The 13,269-nt window shown below is 43.4% G+C and overlaps 1 protein-coding gene across 4 annotated transcripts in view; it reads left to right on the top strand.

The window, feature by feature from the left end:
- LOC143978153 (synaptotagmin-like protein 2) overlaps positions 1 to 12,774 on the top strand; it is a 133,255-nt gene extending 120,481 nt beyond the window's left edge. For all 4 annotated transcript variants that reach the window (XM_077478857.1, XM_077478837.1, XM_077478844.1 and 1 more), the window contains 2 exons: positions 8,138 to 8,343; positions 11,982 to 12,774. In XM_077478857.1, coding sequence (XP_077334983.1) covers positions 8,138 to 8,343; positions 11,982 to 12,127 — 352 coding nt within the window. In that variant the 3' untranslated portion in view covers positions 12,128 to 12,774. The remainder of the gene's footprint in view (positions 1 to 8,137; positions 8,344 to 11,981) is intronic.
- The last annotated feature ends 495 nt before the right edge of the window (positions 12,775 to 13,269 follow it).

The following is a 13,269-nucleotide window of genomic DNA, read 5'->3' as shown; positions in this document are numbered from 1 at the left end:
GGGAGTTGTTAGTGGTAGACGAGTATAGGGATGCAAAGAAGGAGCAAAATTCTCTGGCCACTAGATCCGAATCACACATGGGTTGGCTATTTGCATCGCGCAGAGAGACCACCATGGGCAGTTTATGCTCCAAGTGTGCCAAATAGGCAGGCAGGTGCCCTGCACGTTCTCCAGACTCGTATACCCTCTGTCTATTGATTAATGTTTCCTTTCTGCTCTTTCAAAGTGGAGGCTGTTCACTATACGGGCATGTAGTTTAACCTGATCCACCGTGACCTGTGAGGGGTTATTTTTAAAGGATTGCTCCGCTTCTACCATTCTTTCTTCTGCTTTTTGGACTACCTGTGCAGAGGACTTCCTGTATCTAGAGATACGCTGGGAGAGGACCATCCGAGCATGAGACTTAAACAAATCCCATACTGTCTTGAATGGAGCAGTCACGATTGACTCAGAAAAAAAAAATTCCATTCATCTTGTACTCCCTCCATATCTGGAACAACTGTCAACCAAAAGGGGTTTAGTTTCCACATATATAAGGCGCGGGGGGGGGAAAGGGACTAATTTTAAGTACTATCCAATAAGGCACGTGGTCGGATATGCGTGGGCTGAAGCCTGCATCACTCAGGTTTGGTAGCAGGGATTTGGATAAAAGAATTGGCTATGTAGGACACAGTATTGTGTTGCTGAAAAGCAGGAGAAGGTTCTGTCATCTGGGTGTCCATGTCTCCAGGTATCTACCAGTGCAAATTCACTTAGGAGTTTCCCGAATTTTGTGTGGGAGTAGTTGATGGCACAGAAGCAAGTCTATCCAGACTGGGGTCAACTACAGTATTAAAATCCCCTAGCCATATAGCCGGCACAGTTGGGAATTGTGACAAACGCTAATCCCTCTGTCAGGATATTGAATTGAAATGAAGGCGGTACATAGTAAGCCAACAATAACATTTCTAGCCCATTCAACATAGCGTGCAGAAATGGGAACCTGCCCTGTGGATCACATCTCAGCATCAAATGGGAGAACTGTGCAGTTTTAGCAATCGGTATTGCAACACCCCTGGAATTTGCAGTATAAGGGGCCTGATATATCCATCCTACCCTGGGATTTTTAAGGGACAACTGCAGCTGTTCCATAAGGTAGGTCTCCACAAACACTGAGGCATCTGCTTGCTGTGCCTGGAGGTAAAAAAGGGCATCGGTTTGGTATAAAGAAAAACAAACCAAAAAAAATGAGTTTTTATTTTCAAATAAATTATTTGTCTATGTGTATGTCCACAATCGTGCACTTATTAGTAACAAGCAATGTAGTAATAACATTTATATGCTTTCCCATTATAATTTTCACTGCTGGTTTTTGTCTCATTTATTCCTAAATTATTTTATAACATGCATATTTTGGAAAAACAGTTTTTTGGGGTTTTTTGGTCTGTTTTGTTTCTATATTTTTCACTTTCCATTCAGAGTCCTAGAGATTTTATTGGATGTACTTGATTTTCATATTTTATGCCTCTGGCTATAGAAGGAATTTGTGAATTAATTTATCAGGAAGTCTCAAAGGTGGCCTACTTTCCAGTTTAAAATGCAAAAAACATTTTTGTGTTTTTTTTTTTTTTTTTTTTTTTTTTTTTAGCAGTGAGACAGATTTATTTCAGTCAATATTTGATGCAGGCAAATTATACACCACTTTATTCCTTGATTAGCCTTCAGAAAAGGAAATCTTTCTATATTTTAACCAATAATTAAATCTAGAAAAAAAGACTCATCTATATTTGCTAGCTTTTTTTTTTGTGTGTGCGTCGTGTGTATGTGAAAAAAATAAATAAGTGAAATTATTATTTTATATATATATAAATAAATACATACACACAGTTGTGTGAAAAGTTATTTGCCCCCTTTCTGATTTTTTTAGTTTTCTGCATATTTGTCACATGTAAATGACTCCAATCATCAAACAAATGTTATTATTACACAGATAACCCGAGTAAATACAAAATGCAGTTTTTAAAAGATGGTTTCATTTATTAACCACTTGCTTACTGGGCACTTAAACACCCTTCTGCCCAGACCAATTTTCAGCTTTCGGTGCTCTCACACTTTGAATGACAATTACTCAGTCATGCAACACTGTACCCAAATGAATTTTTTGTCCTTTTTGTCCCACAAATAGAGCTTTCTTTTGGTGGTATTTGACCACCTCTGGGGTTTTTATTTTTTGCGCTATAAATGAAAAAAGACCGAAAATTTTGAAAAAAAAACACATATTTCTTTGTTTCTGTGACAGAATTATGCAAATTATTAATTTTTCTTCATAAATTTTGGCCACAATTTATACTGCTACATATCTTTGGTAAAAATAACCCAAATTAGTGGATATTATTTGGTCTTTGTGAAAGTTAGTCTACAAGCTGTGGTGCGAATCGCACAAAATTGATCACATCTGATGTACTGGTGGCCTATCTCACTTCTTGTGACCCGAACAAGCCAAGAAAGTACAAATACCCCCCAAATGACCCCTTTTTGGAAAGTAGACATTCCAAGGTATTTAGTAAGAGGCATAGTGAGCTTTTTGATGTTGTCTTTTTTCCCACAATTCTTTGCAAAATTAAGATTTTTCATTTTTTTTTCCTCCACAAAATTGTCATTGTAATAGGTTATTTCTCTCACATGGCATGTGTTTACCACAAATGACACCCCCCAAAAAATTCTGCTACTCCTCCTCCTGAGTATTACAATACCACATGTGTGGGACTTTTTCAAAGCCTGGCCACATAGAGAGGCCCAACATGCAGGTAGCGCCATCAGGTGTTCTAGGAACATAAATTACACATCTAACTTGTTGACTATTTATTACACTTTTGAAGCACCAGGACAATGACACGTGACACTGATGACAGATGGCACTGATACGTGGCACTGATGACAGATGGCACTAATATGTGGCACTGATGACACGTGGCACTGATGACAGATGGCACTAATACATGGCACCGAAGACACGTGACACTGATGACAGATGGCACTGATAAGTGGCATTGATGGCACGTGACACTGACAGGTGGCACTGATGACAAATGGCACCGATACATGGCACTGATGACAGATGGCACCAATACGTGGCACTGATGACAGATGGCACTATGTGGCACTGATGACACGTGGCACTGATGACACGTGGCACTGATGACACGTGGCAGGATGGCAATGCTGGGGCAGGATGGCACTGCTGGGGCAGGATGGCACTTTTTTTTAACTTATTTATTTTTTTTACTTTTTTTTTTTTTTAATCAAAGCAAAGCAGAACGGCTGCCGCTGCAGCCGTTCATCTCTCCCCTCTCACACTCTGTCTGTGTGAGGAGGGAGAGCGGCGCTGAGAGATGATCTCATATATTTACATATGAGATCATCTCCCATTGGACACGCCGATCGTGCTGTAAACGGCCGCTGTGATTGGCCGTTTATAGAGATCTGTGTTTGCCTGTCCCCGGGGGACACGGCGAACACAGAACTTCCGCGATGTGCGCCCGCGGCGGCGCGCATTGCGGAAGTAAACATTAGGATGTCCAGGGACGGCCACCCGGACTAAAGCGCCTGCTCTACGGCCATCATTCGGCTATAGGGCGGGCGCGAGGTGGTTAAGGTAAAAAAGCTGTCACAACCTGCCTGGCTTTATGTGAAAAAGTAATTGCCCCCTAAACCTAATAACTGGTTTTGCCACCCTTGGCGGCAACAACTGCAATCAATTGTTTGTCCAGGTCCTGAAGCTTCAAAAGCAGCCCCAGACCATCACACTACCACCACCCTATCTGACTGTTGGTATGATGTTCTTGTTATGAAATGCTGTATTAATTTTATGCCAGATGTAACAGGACGTACACCTTCCAAAAAGGTCTCGTCAGTCCACAGAATATTTGCCTAAAAGTCTTGGGGATAATCAAGATAGTTTTTGGTAAATGTGAGATGAACCTTTGTGTTCTTTTTGGTCAGCAGTGACTTTGGTCTTGGAACTTCCATGGATGCCATTTATGCCCAGTCCTTTTTCTTATTGTTGAATCATGAACATTGATCTTACCCTGAGGCAAGTGAGACCTGTAGTTTTTTAGATGTTGTTCTAGGTTCTTTTATCACCTCCTGGATGAGTCGTTGTCGTGCTCTTGGAGTAATTTTTGTAGGCCAGCCACTCCTGGGAAGGTTCACCACTGTTCCAAGTTATCTCCATTTGTGGATAATGGCTCTCCCAGTGGTTCACTGGAGTTCCAAAGCCTTAGAAATGGTTTTGAAACCCTTCCTAGACCGATACATGTACATTACTTTGTCAGAAAGCTTCTATTTATGTGATTTCTTGATTCAACAGGTCTGGCAGTAATCAGTGAAACAAACCAACAGGGGAAGGGGGGGATGGAAACATACGATGGCTCATCCAATTTAGTTCAGATTGTAGAGGTTTGTTTACTGGCATAGACTAACGCCTTAACTACTTGTTAACAATCTTTTATTACCGTCACCCGAAAGCATCAAACACTGTCCGTTTAGTCCATTCGCGGGTAGTAATCCTCTGAGTACACAAGCTTATAGGAAAAAAAAAATGGGAACATTTCCCAAAGGTACTCTTCAATAAGGAAAAAAACTGATTGAAACTAAATATCTTTATTGATTAACCACATATAAAAATAGAAAAGTAGTTAGATACACCCAATTTTGGCACATATAATTAAAATTAAGACAAATAAGTCTTAATGGGACATAGGTGGCCACCACACCCAATCGTACAACACTCTCATAAACCATAGACAATGAGATCTCTCAAGAAACCAATCCTTACGATTTTAGTGCTCAGAAAAAATTCTGTTCAAAAATTCATTGTGTAACGTAATTATTCATGGGAATTTGAAAAGATACATGAATTAGTCTGTTGCAAGATTGTTTCATTGCTCCGTATTTCAGTAGGATGCTTATGTGTTGTCTCACGATGGTGGTCTCAGTATATCACAGCACAAGTTATATTCTATCTCCTTCGCTTCTAGTGATTTTACATGAACCGTTTATGGGAGCAAGTCATTTTAAAGGACTTTGTTAGAGTGTTTTTTTAGTATTGTTTTCTCATCTTTGTGTAATATTAAAATTTCTTTGATCTGAGTCATTTAAGTTTGAGAAATATGCAAAAAAATAAAAAAAATCAGGAAGGGGGCAAATACTTCTTCACACAAATATATACACATTTTTGTAAATATTTTATTATATCTTTTCATGTGACAACACTGCAGTGTAAATTTCCTGTCCCCCTCAAAATAACTCAACACACACCCATTAATGTCTAAACCACTGGCAACAAAAGCGAGTACACCCTAAAGTGAAAATGTCCAAATTGGGCCCAATTAACCATTTTCCCCCTCAGTCATTGGCTGAGTGTGCTGACTAGGGGAGATCGCTGTACTAATGTTGGATTGTTAGTACAGTGGCTCCGATCAGAGCTGTCAGGTTTTTTTTTTTTTTTTCAGTCAAACCGTACAGTGTGTACTAGGCTTAAGGCAGGTTTCCTCATAGTGTCAACAATGGAAAACCCCACAACCACGTGTAGTCTCCATTGGGAAAGCTTGTGATGGGGTGATCATGCAGCAAAACAAGTGGGAGGAAAAGAAACAGCATTATCAACGGAGGACAGAGTGCTTGGCCAAAGAAATTTGTGTCAAGATCACCAGGTATTATTTTAATGAAAGCTGTAGGTTAAAAAATGTTGACTGTTACTTTTTGAAATGACTTCAACATGTTAAATCTAATATGAGATTATAGAGTTTTAGGTCTTTATGCACTGAAGTTCTGCAACATTTTTTTCTGGACTGCAGTATATGCAACTATCAGTAGACATTGTTGCATCTCGAAGATTGATTCCACTTGGTTTGGCACACTATTTTTTAAGTATTACATTCTTGTCTTAGGCCCCTTCCACACAGGACAGGCTAAATTGCAGTCTGCCTACTCAGTGAGGAATCTATTCACTGATCCCCGCTGAGCAGGCGGCTGGCTGGTCCTTGTCCGCTCCGCTTATGCAGAGCGGACACAGCCTGCTCTCCCCTATAGATGGTCAAATGTAAACAGACCACCTGCCTGCTTACACCCGACTGCCATCCAATCCGCCAGACAGGTGGGGAAAAGATCCCGATCCATCTGTCTTTAACAGATGAGATCGGTTCAGATGTCAGCAGGTATCAATGGACACGTCTGTTTACACCTTCTGCTTCCGTAGAGGAGACCAGAGGGTCTGCCTGAAACTGACAGGCATACCTCATTGGTCCCATAGCATGAAAGGAGCCTTAGGGGATTGGTTATGACCAGTGGCGGCTGGTGAAGTTTTTGGATGGGGGGGCGCCAGACCCCGCCCATCATGACCCCGCCCACCATTTTGGTCCCTCCCACTTCTCATAAAACACGCCCCTTATGTAATCGAAAAAAAAATTTGACGTGGGTTCCCCCTCCGAGAGCATACCAGGCCCTTAGGTCTGGTATGGATTCCAAGGGGAACCCCCTACGCCGAAAAAACGGCGTGGGGTTCCCCCCCAGATCCACACCAGACCCTTATCCGAGCACGCTACCCGGCCGGCCAGGAAAGGGGGTGGGGACGAGCGGGCGGCCCCCCCCCTCCTGAGCCGTACCAGGCCGCGTGCCCTCAACATGGGGGGGGTGCCTTGGGGGAGGGGGGTGTGCGGCCCCCCCACCCCAAAGCACCTTGTCCCCATGTTGATGAGGACAAGGGCCTCTTCCCGACAACCCTGGCCGTTGGTTGTCGGGGTCTGCGGGCGGGGGGCTTATCGGAATCCGGGAGCCCCCTTTAATAAGGGGGCCCCCGGATACCGTCCCCCCACCCTATGTGAATGAGTATGGGGTACAATGTACCCCTACCCATTCACCTGTGAAAAAAAGTACAAAAAAAAAACACAACACAGGGTTAAAATATTTTATTGCACAGCTCCGGGGGTCTTCCGTCTTCGGGGGTCTTCTCGCCGGACTCCTCCGCTATCTTCTTGTAGCTCTTTTACTAGCGGAGGAGCCCGGCATTCTTCCTCGCCGCCGGCCTCTTCTCCCGACTTCGGGGGTCTTGTCCCCTCTTCGGTTCTTCTGCCGGGCCACCGCGCCTTCTTATAGCTCTTTTACAGGCGGTGGCCCGGTCTTCTGCTGCCGCCGCCGCCGCCCGTTCTTCTTCTTCTTCTTCTTCTTCTTCTTCTCCTCGGATAAGGGTCTGGTGTGGATCTGGGGGGGACCCCCACGCCGTTTTTTCGGCGTAGGGGGTTTCCCTTGGAATCCATACCAGACCTAAGGGCCTGGTATGCTCTCGGAGGGGGAACCCACGTCAAATTTTTTTCCAGAAATTTGGCGTGGAGTTCCCCCTTCAGAGCTCATTCTCTGATTGGCCACGGCAAAAGTCGCCTGGCCTGGGGAAACCTTTCTGGCTGTGAAAGCTTTTTGCATTCATTCAGCTAAATGCACGAACATTCTCCACAAAGTAGAGGCTAGAAAGCCTTTATGCGGTGACTCACCTCTCACTGTCTGGCAGCTCCGCTCGGGCTAAGGAACGGAGCTGCCTACGTCACTTCCAGGTTTCGTGAAGCAGCCGAAAGCCGGAAGTGACTGCCTGTCTAAGAGTGACAATGCTCCCGCCCGTAGAATCACAGTGATTTTACGGGCGGAAGCTAGTCGGCGTTCTGCTGTGCGCCGCAAGGCGGGTTTTTAACCCGCAAATGAAGCGCCATGAATGCAATCTTGTGATTGCATGGACGTGGCGCTTCTCATAGTGCACTGTGACCGGCGCCACAGTACACTATGTTAAATTGTTAAATGACATTTTTTTTTTTTTTTTTAAATGTCTTAAAGGGCCCGTTTTTTTTTTTTACTTTTTTTTTTTTTTACACCTAGGGAGAGGGGGGGCGGCGCCCGGGCGCCCCCTATGGGCGGGCCGCCACTGGTTATGACATTGTTTAACATCAGATTTACTTTGGGATATTCTGGATTACAATTTGCAGTATTTATTGTCCTTAGAACAGAAGCTGATCAGTCTACTCTTTGCAGTTGTGTCATTGTGTATAAGCTATATAATTTTTATTCATGCTGTAGATTTCTCATAGAAAATATTAAATTTCCTTTCCTGTAGTTATGTATTACCTGACACAAGCAAGAAGAGTTACCAGAAGACTCGGGTCGTCAAGAAGGATTCAAACCCAGTGTTCAACCACACCATTGTCTATGATGGCTTCCACACTGAAGACCTTAAAGATGCTTGTGTTGAGCTAACCGTTTGGGATCACGAGAAGCTCAGCAATCATTTCCTTGGTGGGATCAGACTTGGGCTTGGTACAGGTAGTGTATTCCAAAGACATTCTGTCTAAATTCATAGCAGTCCATACTGTGAAGGTGTTTTATTGTGTCAATTTCCTAATCTGGAAACCTTATCACAGTTGTTTGTATAATATGAATCCACATATACAGAGAGATAATGGATTTCTAGTATTTGTTGAATTAGGATTGTGGTTGGATGCCCTTAAAGCTGAAATCCAGGCGGATAAAGAGACAGATTAATGAAGCTGCTGGCTCCTGCTCTTTCAGTACTGCTTCCCTTAAAGTGTTACTAAACCCAGCACCCTGAATTCACTATATCTGGTCTCCCACATTACACGGAACATGGAAATGCAATTGTTTTAGTAAATATAAACTGCTAAATACCTTTTCTCATCAGCAGATGGGTCTCATGTACTTTGCTGCTGGTAAACGGGCGTTTAGGTGCAGTTGAGCATTTTTTCAGCTGCCCCTGAACTCTCCTCTGTTATCAGTATATGTACACAGGGTCGTTTATAGTCGTTTCTAGGCAGTTGAGTTTAGAAGCATTTTTTGGAGCGCAAAAAATGGGTTCAGATGGATGTTCAGAGGCATTTGAAACACCAAATGCCTGTAACAGCTTGTAAACATTAAAGAGTTTACACGTATGTGGCAGAAGTAGGGGAAGAAAGGATTTATAATGCTCATAGGGGAGGCCGTCTGGACCGAGGGATTTACCCGTGGGTAGGGTTTTGAGGGAGAGGAGGTCCGAAGCCTGAAGATTCCACTACATTCTAGATAGTGGTTCATGCAGTCGGTTAGTTCGGGGGGTCATGAGGGATCTCTGGGTTCTTGTATAGAGCGGTGTAGAACTCCTCAAAAGCGTGGATAATGTCCTCGGGGTGAGATAGTAGACAGCCCATTCTGTTTTTAATTTGATGTGGGGTAGTCGTGTGAGCGTTCAGCCAATTTCAGAGCTAATAGAGAGTGGGCCGTTACCCTTATCGTAGTACAGTTGTTTTAGTCTAGTCAGTGTTTTTTCTACTTTGCCTAGTGCCAGGTCTTTAAGAGCCATATGGAGATGGATGATTTTTTTGCGTGGGGTAGGGATGGGGAGGTTTGTAGTCGAAGTTCTAAGGCCCTAAGTTCCCTCTCAGCTTGTGATTTGGTGGATCTCATGTTTTTTTTTTTTTTTTTATTTATTGCTGGAAGCTAGAGCAATGCAGCAACCCCGGAGAACTGCCTTATGGGCTTCTCAAAGAGTGGAAGAGGATATGTCAGGGGTGTTCTCGGTGAAGTAAAGTATGAGTGTGGATTCCAATTCCGTTTTGGAGGGGAGGTGTTGTAAGAGGAAAGTGTTCAGCTGCCAGTGATGTGGTTTGCAATTAGGGGCACCTAAGTCCAGTGTCAACAGGATGGGGGCATGGTCCAACCAGGAGATCGGGAGAATCTGTGCAGCGCGGGTGATGCGTAATGTGGCATTATTAACAATGAGGTAATCAATTTGATGCATGCGATGGGGGGGCGGAATAAAACTTATACTGCTGACCCCCGGGGTGGAGAACCCGCTAGGAGTCAAATAGGGCATATAGCGCCTCATGTGACGTAAGGGTTTCAAGTCTCTAGAGGCTCTGCTGTGCGAATCCCTAGGGTTCACGACATAGAAGTCAAGCACCGAGGGGTGGGATAGGTTAAAGTCCCCGTTTACTATTGAGAATTAGTTGGGTGTCAGGAAGAGACGTTCAAACACTTTAGTTAGAAAATTAATCTGGTGGATGTTCAGGGCATAAAGGGTGCACAAAGCGACTGTCTGCGCCTGCAATTGTCCCCGCAGGATAATATGGTGTCCTCGCGGGTCAATGAAAGACTCAGAGCATATAAACAGGGATCCACGTTTAAAAAGAATGGCTACAGAGGCCCGTTTGTGTGGGTTAAACACCTGATAGACCTGAGGGTAATGTCTGTGTTAAAGTGGGTCTACAGAATCAGGGTGATATCTGCCCCCAACTGCCTGAACTCCCTAAGAGCCAGATGTAGGCTATAAATGTTTAATGACATGGCCTTGGCCATGGTGATGGGTATATGCAAACTTAAAAGCACTTATCTGGTCCAGCTGGTGGCATGCCATGGTGTGGAGGCCGGGAGTGCGCCATCTCCTGGAGAGGATCCGGATGGTTGCTAGGAGCATAGGGTGAGCCAGTGGAGGAGAAAGAGGGAGAAGAACAGAGACAGGGAGAGAAGAAAGAAAGAGGTAGATTAATACTACATACAGTAGGCAAAGCTGAAATTGTGAATAAGCTCTGTATAGCCTGTGATATACAGGGCCAACTAAGTTCTTATATGTCCTCCTGGCTAGGAGTAGGAAACGGGCCAGGGGGTAACCGAGGACCGCAGTGATAATTATCAAAAGTCAAAAATAAAGTGTCAAAGGAACTCTAGGCAGTAAACCAAGAGGGGGGTCTAGTGATCAGAAGGGTAACCACTCTCAAATCTCTGTCGAGATATGCCCATTGAGCTAAACAAGGGTAAAACAGGGGCCTAAGGGGGCCGTGTATAAGGTTGTAGGGTGGGCCAGGAATGTCAACCAGAGGGAAGTGTGGACCATAGGCAGGTGTGCCAGGTGGGGAGGCCCTGCTTCAGTCAACCATTTTTTGGGTTTGGCAGCTTTACGGGGGTGTCCGGACCCCGGGAACATTTAGCTGGGGGGACCTTCTGCCCTACTGTGGGCGGGGCAGTGGAGTGGCCACCAGGTCCCATTCCTGGAGTTTGGCGACCGGAATCCCCAGAATGTCACAAAAAGCTTCCAGGTCTTCTGGATAGCGTAGCATGGCAGATTGTCCTTGTCGTCTTGCTGCGAGTCTGAAAGGAATCTGTACTGGTGCGTGGTCAAAAACTACTTTGCGGATAGAGCGGGCCTTGTGCATAATGTCCTCTTTCAGAGGGTAAGAGTGAACTCTGCAAATGACATCACAGGGTTTGGAGGCAGGGCCTTTTAGGGCACAGGGCTTGGTGTGCTCTAATCCATTTCTATGTATTTGTCCAGAGGTTTTCCCAGAAGGTTGTTGAATAGGGTTTGCAGGATGATTTACAGGTCTTCTGGGGCCTCCGATTCAGGCTGACCAAGATATTGTTCCTGCGCCCCCCAGTTGTCCAGGTCCTCAACATGGTGCTGCATGTACCTTGTACAGTGCAGACCATAAGGATTAACTTCTCAAGTTCCACAGTGAATATAACAGGCATGCTATTCTGCATATACAGACAGATTTTACTGTTGTGGGTTTAGTAACACTTTTTAATTTATAACATTTGTATCATGTGTGTTTTCTGGATTTTTGAATACACCTATGATAAAAATGATAGACCCTTCATTTCTTTGTAAGTGGGCAAACTCACAAAATCTGCAGGGGATCAAATATTTTCCCCACTGTACACATTTTAATGTCTGCATCATTGCTACAATTGTTTTATTATTTTGGACAGGTTAGGTATTTTGCTTTGATTTAATTGTCTGTTGCAGTTTCTCTTTGATTTTTGAGGTGCACTTCACTTCTGTGCGTAAATCTCAATGCCTTTACAGTGTGGAGAGCTACCAATAGTGTAGTTGTATTCTTCAATTGTATCTCTTATGGCTGTAGAGCTTAACGCAGAGTCCTCCATAAGCTTATTGCCTTTTGTGTCTCCAGGTTATAGTTATGGTATTACTGTGGACTGGATGGACTCTACACAAGAAGAAGTGGCTTTTTGGCAAGAAATGATGCTCACACCAAATGAATGGATTGAAGGATCACTTCCCTTGAGATCATTAGCTGGAAGAAGGAAATTCAAATAAATTGCTGACTCCAGTTGTTACTATGTATAATCAAATATACTTTAGGAACTCAATGAAGACCAGAAAACCTACCGGAATATTTTTTGTTTGTTTGCCTGGTACAACTTGATTTGTTTTCTCCACTGCTGGACAGTTTGTCTTGTGGAAAAAATCTTTTAATGCCAAAGCACTTTATTTTGGATGTACTTCAAAGCTGTTTCTGAAGCTCACCCTGAGGGTAAGAAAATTGGCAGCACCGTTTATTTTTCTAATTGCCATTCTCCAGGAGACAAAGAACACGAAGAGTTTGCTTTAATTGTCATAATAAGTCTTGAAGGTCTCAATAGAAGAACTTTGTACATATTTAAGCATGAAAAACTGAAAATTTACGATGTGGAAAAAACTTGATTTAGATATGGGGTCAAGAATGGTTTAATAATACAAGCAATGCCAGTCAATGAAGTCATGGTACTGGGCCTGTGAGTGAGGACTAGCATTGCTTTGGACTGTATACTAAAATACTGTAAGGCAAAGTTTTCCCATCTGTCCTAATGAAAAATCATACATGTAAATGCATTTTAATTTCTCAAATGTCGTCAGCCACTGCCATTGATTTACATATATTGGACATGAAATAAAATCTCTGGTTGCAGAGGAGCTTCAGTGTTGCACTTTGCACGTTTTGAAAAAAAAAGGAAAATAATTATTTTCATTTTTTACCTTTACCTAAATTGTGATTTGTATTACTTATTAAGTGTAATAGGATTTTGCACCCATTGGGTGGGTAGGCTCTCAATATAAATTGATTTTCGTATTAAGGAACCAGTTCTGTAATTACTAAAGTAGTATTTGCTGGTCTTGTAGTATTTTATTGTTAAGCCCCAAACACACCATCAGATTTACCAAAACCATGTTGTGCAAGGGCCTGCCTGATTGCATACAAACTGAAACTCCTAAGGTTTGACCTCATATTATATGGTTTTGGTAAATCTGAAGACAAAAATCAGCAGAAAATCTGATAGTGTGTATGTGACCAAGGCGAAGGCAGAGATGAAGTGAGCTGGACAGATTTAACTAGGCAGGTCAGACGAGCAGGATCAGGAACAGCTGGGTAACTGTGGAGAGAGAGGAGAGCTGGCATTTAGCCGACAGCTGAGCAGCCA

The sequence above is a fragment of the Lithobates pipiens genome, unplaced genomic scaffold, assembly GCF_037356315.1.
Source record: "Lithobates pipiens isolate NorthernLeopardFrog02 unplaced genomic scaffold, aLitPip1_a1.2 Scaffold_1, whole genome shotgun sequence".
In the NCBI taxonomy this organism is placed as follows: Eukaryota; Metazoa; Chordata; class Amphibia; order Anura; family Ranidae; genus Lithobates; species Lithobates pipiens.
Note: the sequence above shows the minus strand (reverse complement) of the source record. Positions and strands in the feature narration are given on the sequence as shown.